Source organism: Pieris napi, chromosome 3 (genome assembly GCF_905475465.1).
Source record: "Pieris napi chromosome 3, ilPieNapi1.2, whole genome shotgun sequence".
Classification (NCBI taxonomy): Eukaryota; Metazoa; Arthropoda; class Insecta; order Lepidoptera; family Pieridae; genus Pieris; species Pieris napi.
In genome coordinates, this window is record NC_062236.1 from 8,328,918 (window position 1) to 8,345,808 (window position 16,891).

Below are 16,891 nucleotides of genomic sequence, written 5' to 3' on the forward strand. Positions count from 1 at the left end.
ATTTAAAAGCCTTAATTGACTTGTCACCAAGAACTAAAGTTCTGATATAATATGATATAAATATCATAATAATATCATTATTTTAACATTTATTGACATTAACAACGATCTTTATATTTAAGACACATCATCTTAAAATCATAATTTTCATAGCATAAATAATAAAAAAACTAATTGTAATTTTTAAATGACAAAAAGCTTTCATCTATATGCAGTTATGTTTCCTATCAATTTCGTAACCGTTAATTTTCATCAAAAACTTACTGTCCAAAAGAAACCTTATCATTAAAATAAGCTGAATCTATATAGAGATCTGGGTAAGCATGTTCAACGAGTGTATGTAGGGGTCTGAGTTTGGCAAACAGCCAAGTAGGTTAGACCTTGCTGGGCTGAACCCTGGATGTAATGGCCCGTTATAATTTATTGCTTAACCTATATTATTTAAGCTCAAATTTAAAACGTACATATCTTTATATTACTCAGATAAAATACTTCTTATGCTGCTCTTGGTGTATCGTTTTATCGTTATATTTCTTTAATAGCGTAATTTTATAAAGGCTTAATGCACTATAATATAAATTCTTACATTATTTTCTTGTTCTTTCTAAAAGGTATAGGTACACATATAAAATAATGAATACTCTCACTCACACAATACTTTATTGAAAGTGTCGAGTAATTATAAAATTAAACAAAGGATCCCCCGGTAATTGCCGTTTGTTTCACAAAATATATGTTAATGAGACTCGAATACTTAGAGAAGTATTATGAGCTCGAACAAAAGCTAAATATTAGCAGTTGAAATAACAGACTACAGTGAACAATGGTCTAAAAACGTAGTCAAACACTCGTAGACAATTCCAAGTATGCTACGAGCCGCATTAAATGACCGTAGACGTCTACGAGGCGGAGGGTCCTACGAGTTCCGTAGCGTTTTCTTGCAAATAGATCGAGACAAATAGACCTGCTTTCCGAGAATTAAAAAAAATCATATATAATGAATAAATTCATTCTACTTTAGCATTATACGTAAGTAAACTTACAACTTATAATACCATAATATTAAAAAAAAAGTCTAAATATACTGCTATTAAATATAAGGCTATGTTATAACTAAAAAAAAAATTAAAATCATCTAATTTAAGTAACATTTTCGAAACAGTTAAGCAAGTAAGAATTATCAAAATTACGAGAATATCCGACGGCGTATTCGAATTCTTACTAATCTCAAACAAAGCTTCATATCAAAGAAGCTAAAAAATACTTCGCAAATCTTAGTCTGGTAGAAAAAACACAAAAGGTTTTCCCTCTCTGTCTAACCAATTGTGTTTGGGAGTGAGAGCTGACCAAACATTACAGTAGAAAGCTTTTAGCGGACGTGGATTAAAACGGTGGCTTGTATGAAATATATACGGGCAAATGGAGCTAAGTAGCCGTCCAGTTTATAGCCCCACCCGCTGTGATGTCCGGTTTTCTTAATTGTGTCAAAACAATCTTTTTTGTACGTATAAACCATAGAAAATTTCTTTACAAAATCTGTATAAATTAATATGTTACAGTTCTCTTCCCACGTCACGTCATATGTGATATGGCAGTTTTGCTATTAGAATATTGAAGTACGAATAACTATAAAATTAGTAAACGCCTCATATTTTTGCATTGTACTCTGTTATGATATGATATTTATATATTATTATACTATCTACACTTATATTATGAATAAAAAAAGGTTCTTAGGTTGTAGGGAGTAATCTCTGTATCTCCTGAACGATTTTGATTTTTTTACTAATAAAAAGCCATACAAATAATAAGGGTGTTTCCTACGGACATTGCCTTAACAATGACAAATATTATATCTCGTAGAAACAAGTCCTCCCCAGCCTCCATCTGTCTGTTCGGGTAAAATACAAAAACTACTGCAGTGAATTTATTGCAGTTTTCACTAATATCTAGACTGAAACATTAGGAAAGTATACACTTTTTGTCTGATTTTTAACGATTGCTAGGAATCACAGCTTTTATCAAAACCGCATAATATGTGAAATATATTTTTGAACTTTGAATAAGAATACTTTTCCGGTTTTACATCGAAAAATTACCAGCATTACCTACCTCCATCATTGTAATGCTTACAAAAACCGCCTATGTAAAATTGAAATATCTTGGAATAACATGATTACTTATGTTAAATTTATCCCCCATTTCCGAACATAATGACTCGGTTAAGGCAAAACATACATGAATAATTGGACTTAATTACTTAAAACATTGAACATTTAACGATATTGAAGGAAACTAATTGAAATTCCATTCGATAAAGTTTACTGTTCGACGATAAATCTGATTTATTATGTGTTTAAATTGAGACTGCTTTATAACTATGCTTACTACCATTTAAGTATTAATCATTTCATTATACAATTAAATTATATTAAGTATGTCTTTTTATGATTATAATTATTGTGATAAATTTCTAAGCACAAAAGCAAAGGTATTGCCAAAGTATTTATCAGTATCAAGCACATTAATAATAATTATTAACTACTGGGATAATACCGCTAAACATTGTTTTATAGTAATTTAAAAGTTTAATACTTAAGAACGTCTAGTATTTACCTAAATAATCTCTATATATAAAATTCTCGTGTCACAATGTTCGTTCCCATACACCTCCGAAATGGCTCGACCTATTCTTATGAAATGTTATATACATATTTAGTAAGTCTAAGAATCTTTCAAACCCCTAAAAAAAAAAATTTTTTTTATGATACAGCATACAAAAATACATAATTAAAATACACAACCCTACATTTTCATCAATGCTCTACGATTAACCCCTATTTTTTATTTGTTAGTTTTTATGTATAAATAGAGAAAATCTCAGAAAAATCTACAAAGTTTTCATTCCGGAAAACCGTAAAAGTGGTATGTACTAAAAAGTTAGGTTAAGGAAAATCACAATAAGGCGAAACGAAGTTTGCGGGGGAAGCTAGTATTATATATAAATAATAGACAGTTGAATATATGAACTGTAGCTAGCACGACTGTGACTTACTTTATCCGCGAGTGTAACATTAACAGGTCAAAGGTTGAGTACAATATAATGCAGGAAGCCGTAAAGTTTTTGTAGAACGTACACGCAATACTCATAATGTGTATAATATGCAAACTACGCATTTTGAATAAATAAATTTGCGTGACAGTATGAACTATTCCATTTTGTATTTAAAACCTTCGTCCGTCTTTAAGTCTAGCTTATTCTCATTAGATAGAACAGATTATTGCTTTATTATAATAATTATCATTTTTTTCCAAGCATTATTGCTCGTCCTTAAAAAAGGTTTTAGGTTTACTTATCACCATGCCTCCTGCTGGTGGAGGAAAAGTCTTTGTTTTTAATTTATGTTATTATTATTAATTACTTAAGATGTCATGTCATGGTCTAATGGTTGCAGCCGTACAAACGTTGTGTAAAAAAACATGGCGATTAAAAAGAGTGGCGGAGAGTTTATTGCTGGTCCTTCGCTTCCGTTCTACGCCCTTGATTTGAGAACTGGCACTAAATGTAAATTTAGAAGTATTTCATAAACATTTTTTTTTTGATTATCATAAGTGTACACTGTGTTACCTATATGATTAAATGATTTTTTGAATTTGAATTTATCCAAAAGTATCATATTCTGTCGCGGTGGTTGTTGTCACTTTGTCATTTGTCGTAATTATTGTTTTTTTTAATAGGTAAGTAGTTAGCTGTGCCTGATACATGCCGTCGACTTTTTGGGTCTATGACATGCCGGTATGCTAAAGGAAAATAAAGGGAGAGGTTAATAATACACAAAACTATCAAGTAAAAGTAAATATTTGAAAGTCAACGTTAAAATAAAATAATTATATAGGCAATGTATTTGAAATTAAATTTGTGTAATACGTTTATACCTACATATAAAATGTTTTAGTAACATTAAAAAATCCAATTACTGTTGTTCAATTTCGCTCCAATACTTGATTCAATTCGAAGTAAAAATTAAAATAAACAATACGAAGGCACTATTTCAATGAACATAAAATTCAAGTTCCAGTAGAAATTTCCGCTTTATTCGCCCAAACAAATGGTTACTGATCGTGACCTAAATATTGATAGAGCACAGTACAATAAAACGTGGAATTAATGTGAACGGATTTGCGCCCGAGTTTCTACATTATACCCGTATCATTCACACCCGGTTAAGCTCTGGTAATTTTTATTTGATGTTCCAAAAGTTAATAAACAAAAACCCTAAACATATTATTGAACATTTTTCCGTAAATCAACCCTCAATTTATCACATATTTAAAATTTGATTGATTAATATGGCTTATACGCAACTACCTTTAAAAGATCTTCAGAAAGACATATGTTTATTAAATTAAGGGATAGGTTCTGGTTTGGGTTTGATAAAAAGGCAAACTATCGTTAATCGGTTTCACGATTTCCTACTAGTGAGAGAACACACAGATTTTTTCTACGTATTTACATTTAAACTAAAACCAGAGAGCGTGAAAAGTAAAACATGTGTAAAAATTCTGAGCTTGGTGCTATTCTTACGTTCAAATATGTTTATTTCACCGTGATCCTGTTTGTGGTACGGGCTTTAAAAGGCTTACGTATATTCACACGAGATCTTACCGAAAGGTATTTCGTAAATACTTCTATGAACAGATTTGCTATTGATATGGTAAGAAATGTGTTTACGATATTATTCTTGAGTCGCATTTTAATACTGACGCTGTGCGTCATTTTAAAACTGGAATTGTTTTGACCAAAATTGACCAGCCGCAGAAATGGGTCCCATGCCCCTTTAGAGGGTTACAGAAATTCGCAATTGACACTTTAAAACTAAAATCTAGAAAAATTTATTGTCTAGTTATATGACTATTTATTATATCCATAAAAGGAACGAATAACATACCTCCCCAGATGATTATTTATGATTCGCTTACACACGATCGTTTATAGGTATTCATTTACATTAGTACTTTAGTGAACGTTACATTCAGGCAAAAAATAATACTTATAAATATACTATGTAGTAAATGATTGTTACATATAAATGCTGCTATTGTGTAATCCGTAAAATAGCGTTATTTTACTCCACCAATGTATCACTGGGCATCGGGCTCTTAATTAAAACTTGAAGTTCCGGGCGTGTTAAGAATCACTCTACATTATATACTAGTAACCCACTTTAAAACTACTTTGTATTTTCTTAACCTAACTTAACTCTGATGTAAAAGAGATAAACCGATGTGCAATCATACAAGACATAGAAGACACAACATCTTTGTTCACACTGGCTGACTGTACATTTAAGGTTCATTTAAATAAGTCAATAATGATGATATAATAATAACGGCACACACTACAAAAAAATGATTTTTAAAAAGCGCTTTAAATAATTTAGTGAATATAAATAAAAAAAGTTTTTTTGTTGATTATTTAAATTTTTTAAGTTTGAAGTTATTCAACATTAGAATCTCTTTTTAAAAGTATATTTTTCGTTGAAATTACATAGATGAAGTGGATTCTTAAATACATGTATCTATTATATAATTAAAAACACAATTCCCCGACAGGTAGTTAAATTGATCATCCCTTTTACCGAGCTGGAGCTATAAATAGTGAGACGCAAGCACGATATCGCTCGGTCGAGGACAATATATTTGAATACTGAATAATTTATATTTCACTACAAGTCAAGGGGACGGACTTAATAATAGAGCCAACGAAAGGGTAAATTTTAAAATGATCTTTACTGTAATACAATAAAACATAGATAATAATTTTAAAGATTAAATCAAATATTGTAAATATATTAAAAGTGTGGCCATTATTTTAACTCTAAACACACACTTTGAAGTTCATTCTTTCCTGATAATTGTTTGTATTCGGGGGTTCTTTGAACGGTGTCTTATGGGTCTAACGTAAGCCTGGAGATCATTGAATTATATTTTCTTCAATATAGATCAAAGATGAAAATAACCTAGTTTATCAATCGAACTAATGTAATTAAGTTGGCTTTTATTATTAGGTCAGCGACAAACTTTAGGCATCTAATAAAAACTACCTTAATACCTATTGTTTAAATACAAAGACTTTTGTAGTTGCATTTATAATATTTTCTTGGAGTAGTGATGTAAAGTTCGTCCCCCAATCAGTGGCGTACGTGACGTAATCACCGTGGCAGTAAAATATTGTTGTGTGATAACGATGATATTCGCCATATGTTATGTGAATACTCGGTTGGGCAAATACTGGATTTTATTTGTTTTTGTATTGGATTGTGGTAGATTTAATTTAGTTACATTTTATACATATTATATATGTAAGGAAAACATAATATATTTTCCTATACAAACTCTTTTTATATTTTATTTGTAAGATGTTTTAATTTTTCCATTATATTATTTTATTTTATAAAACCTAGAATATAGGCTTTAAATGTTGTTTCTTTTGTATTCACAGAGAAACGCAGTTGCGCCTTATTTATTCCCAGTACTAGTATAAGCGATTGATACTATTATATTTTTATTCAGTTGCTTACTCATAAAAGGTCGCCAAACTTCAACTAATTGATACATTATTATAATTGACAAGTTGGGGATACTAAATAATAATATAAAAGGGTATTGTTACGAACGGAGCTTATAAAAATCCTTTATAAATCCTACTTTAGATTTTATTAAATAATTACAACTGAATGCAAATTATTCTGTTTTATTACATTACTTTTATTTTAGCTGTATTAACGCTTAAATAAAGCAAGATTGTATAAGTAATGATTCTCAATTATTGTAATAAAACCCAGCTTGTTTCGAACTTGTAACTAACTTAAGCGGTTCATTACAGAGAAGATAATTGGTTTGAACTTTCATTGTCTTTATAATTGCCTGGTACACGAAAGGAGGATGGAAAAGGAAATTAAGAAGAATTAATTACTGATATTTGCAAAAAAATATACTAACTTTAATTTATATATTATATAATATACTAAGCTTAATTTATTAAATTTCTAAGAAGTCTATTCAAATTGGTAACACAGACACCTCAATATTATTTATAAAACACAAAAATAACCTGAGATGTATTAGAATTATTTAAACATTAATTTCACTAACAATAAAAACCTTTATTAAAGGTGATTTTGCTTTATTAAAACCACATAATTTTATTGTGTAACCTTAGATAATTCTATTATTTATTATTATTAGATAATTTTATTATTCTACATAATATTATATAAAAGATATAAAAGATTTTACCTTGAATGAACTCAAAGTTACTTTAGCGTATTAGACTCAATTGTTTCAAAATTTCTTTGTCTTAGTAATTACTTAGAGCAGTGCTCAGAGGGCCTCTAGAGCCCTTAATGACTGATAATAATCCTGTTTATTACAAAACATTGCAGCTAGTAAATTTTGAAGTTATATTTCTTTAGGCGCGTTATGAAAAATTGATGAGAGTGAAATTTTACGATGCGCGCGCACCGTGACACAAAATTAACAGAATGAAGTTACCCACGGAAGATGCTACGGCATTGGATATAATTTAAAAACAACAATCGAATAATAATAAATATTTTTTTGTAAATATAATATAATATATACAATTTTAATATTTACTTTTTATAATATATTTTAGTTATTATATTTTTAGTTAATATATAAGCATTATATTAACTTTTATCTTTAATAGAGTTGTGAGTGCTTTATTTATCTCATTGGGTACGATATCCTTAAATGATAAATAAAAATAATAAGATCAAGTAACGTTTCATAGAATTAATAGAATTATTAACGATTCTACGAAAATAAACAAACCACGTAAAAAGCATGATAAAATTAAATATTTTGAAATAGTTTCCATTTCAATTGAAATAAAAATTTAACCGTAAATAATTTTAATTGAAGACATACCAATTAAAAATGGCGAAATGGAATTTTAAAGCAATAGTTAAAAGTGAAAAGGTTGTGATAAAATATACAGAGGCTTGTTGTCGAGGCAAGTCTATTATTAGACAGATCGATATTCGCTAAGCCTATCCAAACGAAACATAGGGTTGTTACCGAATACAAAATATTATATTGACATCTAAGGAATTATTAATACTGATAAACTTAGATCAGTATTTAAATTAAACTTAAATAAATATTAAGTAGGTTTAATATATTTTTTAAATACCATAATTCATACTACGTATATAAATAAAATAAAAACAAATGGAAAGGTACTCAATGAGGTGTAAATAATGTAATTTGCGTAAATGTAAATTATAAAAAGATTTTTGACGTGACAACGTCTTATAATTCGATGGAGCCGGCTGCACGCACGAAAAAACATGACTCATGCGGCGTTACCTCGCTCTGAGGCGTTCCGTTTAAAATTGACATACCTAATTGTATTTATGCGTACAAATAAATGTAACTTGATCAATTCAATTGTGATTTCCATTTACCTCCTCTATATCCATACAAAATAACTATTAAAAAAAAAAATTTTCTTTTGAAAAATGCAACCATCCCATCAATATTTTTTTATGACGTTGTCACGTTCAACTATCGTCAGTAAACCGACTTTACAGACAACCGATTTTTTTTTAATATTTAGTCCTCTCCGAAACTAAAGACGAAAATTTCTAATTACAATAATATAAAATACAATTTCTAATTCATAAATAATAAACCTATTATATTGGTAAACGATGCTTTAGGATCGGTCAAAAATTTGATGCCATTGATTCAGCTGTCACTTTTGCGACCGACATTTTAAACAAAAGAACTAAAATTCTGTTCTTCTTTTTACGCTCTAGGATAAGATTATCTGTAAACCTGTCAATTAAAATTCAACAATATAGCTTTTGCAAGTACCCTGAAACAGTAAACAAGCAATGACACTCGTATTTATGAAAACTGAAGCGCTTTAAATTTTATGTACTTTTTATGTCGTCATAAAAAAGTATTCTTTATTTAATAGCCGGGAAAGTGATTTTATATTGTGCTAAACGCATTACAATCACAATTAAAATATGCACAGTTACTCTATAAATAATAAACCGCAAAACTAAAGCTTTATATACATATTAGGCGAATAAAAATCCCGGCTAATTAATCTACTTGCTAATGATGATGATCTCTATATATATTTGTAATAAGACAAACAAAATAAGGTACACAAAAACTAGACCTTCCCTTAATTTTCATTTCATCACAACAAATCAAGGTCAAAAAAGGTAAACACATCAGAGTGTCCAGTAACTTGATAATATCCTCCAGTAAAAATGGTGTAAAACCAGTTTATTTCTGTAAAATATTAAATATATGTTTGTATGTATATCAACCCTACAGCTCAGTTGAGGTAGATAAGGCTATACATACACGTGACCTAAGTTCTACGCCATTGACAGGGTTTGAAGAACAGTTTGACCTATGGGTACAATTAGTAAAGATACTTCAACGTATGTATAACAAGCTTAGTACGTTATTTACCTACCTAGGTATTTGTTGATCATGACTGGCAAACAAGTCATAATTTAAATTTCGGTATAGCAAGAAAGAAATCTCATAATTAATACCCATAAAATGAGTAGAATTGCGAAGTTAGTAAGCGCTCGAACATTATTATTTAAACATTTTTTATCCTGAACTCATGCCTAGGTTTAAATATTCATTTTGACTTATGAGATTTGTCAGAATAAGTTGAAATAGGTTGCCGTAAAAAAAAATAGACTCATGAAATAAAAGTTTCCTTTTTGAAGTTATACTTCTTTAGGCGTGTTATGAAAAATTGATGAGAGTGAAATTTTACGATGCGCGCGCACCGTTACACACCGTTAACAGAATGAAGTTGCCCACGGAAGATGCTATGGCATTGGACATCATTTAAAAACAACATTCGAATAATAATAGAATTTATGTTACACTTAATGTAAGAGAAAAATAATAAATATTTATTTATTAAATTTTTGAAATGTAAACTGAACTTTATTGACTATAATGACTCCTTTTCCAGTCTTTGATTATTTAATTGTAATTAATTATTTGCTTGCAATTAAAATCTAACTTTAATAATGCCAAAGAAGTATAACTTCTTACGTACATAAGTACACGCACCCTTTTTTTTTATATGACATCATCATATATTCGATTATCATAACCAATATCAAGTATATTTTTGTCGACGATGTAATTCATTCTTGACACAGGGTGCGATGAATATCAGGAATTAATTTAACGACAGTGTTGACGTCGACCCGCTCTCGTTATGTTTACGATCGATAAACAAGGATATTTTTGTAAACAACACTATTACGTTTTGTTGTGATAATACGGGCGTAATTAATAGACTATAAAAAATAATGAGTGACTTATTGTATGATGATGAATGTGGTCCTGTCATTACTGTTGTAAATGTTTTTACTTTAAAAAACGAGTCTACTCCCCTCAAAGGCCAGCAATGCACCCACTAAAAATGGGTGTCTATGGGTTGCGTAGCCTGCCCTTTTTGGTCGTCCCGCAAGCTCGTTTGCCCCCCTATTATATTGAAAAAAATCCTACTCAATTTTCTATAGACGTTTTCCTTATTTCAATATTTTATAATAATATCGTAGTGTTATTAAAATAGTCAGAGATAAGATTACTTGAATAGATTAAAACTGGAAAATGTAAACGAAAGTAGCGAAATTTGCATATGCATAATAAATACATTGTCAAGACTCCCCTATGCCACAACCGTGTTTCAAAACGAATACCAGATCCTTTATCGCTTAATAATCGAATCGGTCGCAGGCGCCTTTTTCCTAATGCCTGGCTAAATTAAATTTCTCCGCTACGACATCGAGGGGGACGAATAATTATCGTCAGATGATCGGAATTCCACTTCACCCAGAATACCGAAGTGCATACTGAAGAGCGTTTGGATGTTTTCCTTTACGTGTTCCTATCAATTGAAGAATTTTAATTCGACGTAAAACCTACGAAGGTATTTAAGCAAATATTTTTATTAATTTCGAATACCGAAGAATTCTCCGTATGGGCTTAACATTAATATGACTTAATGCAATATTACTGATACGAAAAAAAAATCACAGAGAATTAGAGAACGAACGGTATTATTATTATTTTATACATTGGTTTCCACTCCTTACTTTTCGTTACATTTTTTAAATATTATTTTCAATCGCGACCTATCAATTAATACTTTAATACGAAATAAACTTATTTTACTATTGAATATTTTAAAAACATAAAGTATAGTAGCACTAAGTCCAGTAGGTATATGCCGAAAGGAGACTAAAACTAATTTTGCTGTATACAGACTACAGAACAAACTTTCAAGACATAGACCACAGAGCTATCATAAACAAGAGCGATGTGCAACAGAGCAAGCTATTTACAGAGATATCGCCGCGGCTTTTCTGTTTTAATTGAATTGCTCCAGCTCTGTTCCGCCGCTAACCGACTTTTGACTTCGTTGATTTGATTTTATTCACTCAAAGGAATATTTTGTACAAAATTATAGCTACTGAGAACTTGTAAAGTAAAGCTCCTTTTGAGATTGTAACAAGATTTAGTCGTTTCTATGCGAATTTGAAAGAATGGGTAGATATTTTATTAATATTTTATAACATTTAGATTTTTATCAATAAAATTATTTTGTATACTTTATAGCATTGTATTAATAGTTTAGATCAGTGTTTCATATTATGGACCGCCTTCGTGGATTAGTGATCAAATAGTGAAGAGATATGGCAACCATAAACACCCGGAGGACCTGATTTTGATTTTTTGGTAAAAAAAAGTTAACTCACTTACTTGGGTAGAGTATAGATACAATATTCTAGAATATATTTGTGAATATTTTGTTCGAAATAAGAAATCTCTTAAATAACTTTAAATCCCAATTCTTTATTTATAATCAAAACGAATTACAGCTATTTTCTCCAACTCATTCCGCATAGTAAAATTATGCGCAATAATTGAATTTCCTTTAGGTATTCTGCTATCAATATTTCATTAGAGGACTATTTGAAAAAAACGATTACCATTCAAATTCTCTGATGAATATTTATGGGGCTTTAATTGAAGAAATTAAATACAAAAGAAAGATATTTCAATTTAATATTTGGCTTCATAGAATTTCAGTTAAGGTTAAATACGGATTTAAAATAAATTGTTAATGGATTGGGAATAATAAATAGTAGCAATTTAAATATAATGTTTTAACCATTCGTGTTACGATTAATTAAAAATACAAATTACATACAAAAGTTTGGTGCAATGGTCCAACGTAGCAAAGCCGCTACGCCGTAGTAACAACTTAAACATCACTTCTACAGCACAGACACTCGTAGAACATATACTACACATCGTCAAAAATAATTCTATTTATGGTTAAGTAACTTTAGTCATAAAATGGTTTAGGTTTTTATGTTTTTACTTGTTATGTTTCTATTATGTTTTACGTTAGTTTTCTATTGTATTAGTATTAAGTTACTGTAAAAATAGGAAATAAGGAAATAAATAAATAAACTTCATAAGATGTTGTTGCAATTAAAATCTGAGCGAACAACTATGAAACTTTGTCGCCACTATTTGCCATACGCCCCGGTGTTGTCACAATCAATTTACGTGTAAGCGGTCGTCCAGTGAATTACACTCGCCTACCCCTCCCGGGGTCAATGACCTATTGCGCTACACCCTAACCCCTTTGCATGACTACGTCGTGTGGTAACAGCCTCTATATAAAATGACTTCGTATATTGAGGCTTTCATTCGATGTAATGTAAATTCTTTGTGTAGTAATAAAATATAGTTAGTAATGATTGCATGGAGAATGTACACATGTTAAATGTTATTTACTGTAATATACTGTGTGGTTCTCAATAAAAAAATATTATGTACTAGTTAACGGATGATAAAAACCATTATAGACCAGTTTTCCGAAATGGTTCAAATATATATTAAATCTAAAAGTATTGAAATTTAGACAAGCTTTAGAAATCATAAATATAATCTCAAATTTATATCCTTTGTAGTTTCGTATTATAATTGCAAACAATAAATAAATTTCACGTCACGTTGGCGAGCCTTTAAGTACTGATTTGAAGAAAACTACACACTTAGTGGATCAAAAGATTGTGTAAATACTTCATAATCATAATTCGTATGGAAATGTATTAAAAGGATTCAAATAAAACCGGCTGCGATCGAATTCCGGCCGAGCGTGGGGAGAGAAATCCATTACACGTCAATCTGAGCATTCGTCACGTCACCATCGGGGTCGAGATTTTTTATTGTATTCGTTATTCCGCTCTGTTTACAGTTTTTAACTACATTTGCATGTCACTGCTTCCCTCAAACAAAGCTTCGACTCCCTTCACTCTGGTCTAAGATCCCGATATACAACGCACTTCACCGAGATGCTTATTTAATGAAACGTATTTTATATTTAATTTAATATGTCAATAAATATAATCCATATGGGTTGCCTAACAAATTTCAGTCCAGAGTATTTTAATTAATATTTTAAAAAAAATATATTTTTTTAAACATTTCACCGGTATGATTATTAGATAAATTCTATACCAATCGAAAGTATGAAGCCCATAGAATATGCAAACGTTAGGTTGTTTTTAATCAATTAATTATTTATGTGTATATTTTTTATGTGACACTAAAGTATATATACATCTTTAGTAAAAAAGAAAGTTTTAGTGATACATATATAATACTACCCTGATTAAAAAAATTTTTAAGAAAAAAATTTAAAAAATTTACTACATGCAAATTATATAAAAATATTTTAGGCAATCCCCTATGGATTATATTTATTGACATATTAAATTAAATATAAAATACGTTTCATTAAATAAGCATCTCGGTGAAGGTCGTTGTATATCGGGATCTTATACTACTCTTTAGACCCGCAAATGTTTTGCTAAAGACCTAAAACATCCTGTAACATTTTAAAAAGTTGTACCCGTAAAACTCTTGACATTGTCAAAGTTGCTAGGCATCGTGATAGTTTATCATATAAGTCACAGTTATCATCTCTCGAAAATCTAATTACCAGTCAAAAGAGATTCATTTGGAATATTTGTGTACCTAATTAGAAACAAAGGATGAAAGTACGAACTCAAGTTGTTCGTTACCTAACTTTAATTCCAAGATCGTGAAATTAACTCTCAACTTTTACCCATATAAATCTCCAGCAGCATTGGTCAGACACTTTAATTATTCCAAAACAAAACATCACTGAAACAATTCCTCGAATGCGGCTATTAATTAAACAATAGCATTAATCAAAATGCATATTATTTAAAATGATGAAATTTGATATTTGTTCAGCAACGCAAGTAGCGCAATAAGATGGTCTTTCTTTCTTCCACAAATGGTGAACGATCGAAGACTCTTGTTACCTTCTTACTGTAAACGGCTGATTATCAGTACTTAGAATAACTATGACCTCAGTGGAACTGTCTTGAATAAAATACGATCTGTATGATATGTAATCCTAAAATCTTTAATTACTCCAATGATACGAGAATGATACGACCGTATACGAGCGTATACGGTCTCTGTATAAGAAATTTCATTATTAGTGGTTATGTTGTAAGAAAGTTTGATTCATAATACTTTCATTTGCAGGCGCGGTTGGTGGTGACGGCGATGACAGCGACGACAAGGAGAAGGAAGAAGAAGCGGAACGTGAACGGCAGGAGGCCATCCGTGAAGCTGAGGAGAGACGTAAGGAGAAACATCGCAAGATGGAGGAAGAGAGGGAGAAGATGCGACAAGAGATTAGGGATAAGGTGAGTTTCGTTGCAAAACTAAACTATGATATGAGCCACAATCAAAGACATAGTCAGGTACAATACCTTGCCGATTTCGTAACAAATTTATACAATGCTTTCTGAATAGAATTGTCGAAAAATGAATTTGAAAAATTACTAGTAACCGGGTTGCACGTTTTCCTTCTTTTCTTATCACACATGAATGTAGCTTTTGTGAATTAAAAATGAATAAATATTATCTATATATCTTTGACTAAAGGTCGCTTTCGATACTCGATCTATAATCTAAAATTATTTGCATGCTAGATTTTCGCAAATTTGGATTGATAAATGTCAAAATTCGATTTGTCGAATTCAAAGATATTTTACAAAAACGATTCATCGATCGGTTATTGAAAAGTATTTTATGAGAAGTCTCTAGTAGTAAAAATTCGATTGGGATTGAGTATAGAAAGCGGCCGTTGATGCTCATCACGATTAATTCCGTAATAATTTAAATTTTGCACGCGAAAATCAATTTTGAACTAGAATTTTTACACAACTCCAGCATTTCCACATGAATATAAGCGCGTTGTAACGCCAGGCCTCTCACCGGTACTCGGGTGACGAGCAAATTGTCCGCGACAAGTGCGCTTGACCCGCTTCCTGCACTAATTGTGCCCGTCATTGGCTCTGTCACTGAACGATTCAGCTTTGCTAACTGGAATGTTTGAACGTTTTTCGGAAAGCCCATATAACAAAAGTTTAATTTTAAAACGTATTTGAAATTGAATAGAACAAAAAGTTTAAACAACCAATAGTCTGTTAATATCATTTACATTTTCTGAAACTTAGATATATTTTTTTTCTAGTTTTATTATTATTATTTATATTGATTTCAATATTATAGACACTACCAATAGTTCTTCTTAAAAGTGATACCAGCATTAAATAAAATATTTCAAGTAGTTCTGGAATGTTCTGTTTCATCTAATTTTTTAGTATACAACACTGATAAGGGCAACTTTGTTATATCCAATTAAGACTGTAGGATACGAAGTATAGATAAAACTCGAGGCAATAAATAAATTTGGTCGGCAGCTTAAGTATGAAAGACGAATTTTAAATATTCAAAGTAAAACCTTTAAAGTAATTTATCATTTAGCTTACAAGAGCGCAAAATGGCTAAATATTTGTTTACTTTTCGAAGTAATGATTTTCTAAAGAAGCAACTTCGCGTGTAAAATTTGTAAGAACATTTCAAACACTCGTACAAGGAGCCGTAAAGTTTACTAACTTATGCAGATTGTCAGTTGACATGAATGTGATCAAGTTTAAATCACCCTCAAATGAGCTGTTTTAGTATAAATCTTGTGTATTTTACAAGACAATTTTTTACGAAATAAAAAACACTAAAATCAGATACGAATTCTTTATTATGACAGTACTGGCTGTAACAAAAAGGCATGAAATTTTAATGCTTTTAAACATACATTGTTAACCAAATGGATGCTAAATTAACACGAATTACGCCTACTGTATGTTAATAATATATATATTAGGGAGTCAGTTTTGTAATGTAATAAAAACTAACGCTAAAAAGTTTTAGCTTTTTCTTTAAATAGTTTTCCTCGTCCTGGCATTAGCACGTAAATCGTAAACCAAAAAACAATCGAAATCCCACAAACGAAATCCAGCAAAGAGCCACTCGGAGGTAATTTCTTTCGCGGTACTTGACCAACGCCATTTTGAGGCAATTTACGACAAAATGGCAGCTGCCTAATGTCAAAGGGTGCACTAAATGACTAGCGACAAAGAAAGTGCTCCATAATAGTCGTAATTCTTCTAAATCTAGGACAAGACTTGTAATAGAAATATACAAGCGGAGGTTGGCGTGGCTTTAGGTAGCGTAAAAGAGTCAGGTATTAGCATAATTACATAAATTTTCCAGTTAAGAAATCACAGTTTCAGAAATGGAAACTTTATACGAGATGCAAATTATTACTTACTACAAAATATCGAATAAGAGACTAAATCATAGCGTTTTTTAAACACATAATGAAGTTCTCTGAAATATGGACAAG

General features: G+C 30.4%; 1 protein-coding gene across 4 annotated transcripts in view; it reads left to right on the forward strand.

Annotated features, from left to right (window-relative positions):
- Window positions 1–16,891, forward strand: part of LOC125063134 (complexin) — a 134,038-nt gene that overhangs the window by 105,883 nt on the left and 11,264 nt on the right. For all 4 annotated transcript variants that reach the window (XM_047669369.1, XM_047669368.1, XM_047669370.1 and 1 more), the window contains one exon: window positions 14,683–14,846. In XM_047669369.1, coding sequence (XP_047525325.1) covers window positions 14,683–14,846 — 164 coding nt within the window. The remainder of the gene's footprint in view (window positions 1–14,682; window positions 14,847–16,891) is intronic.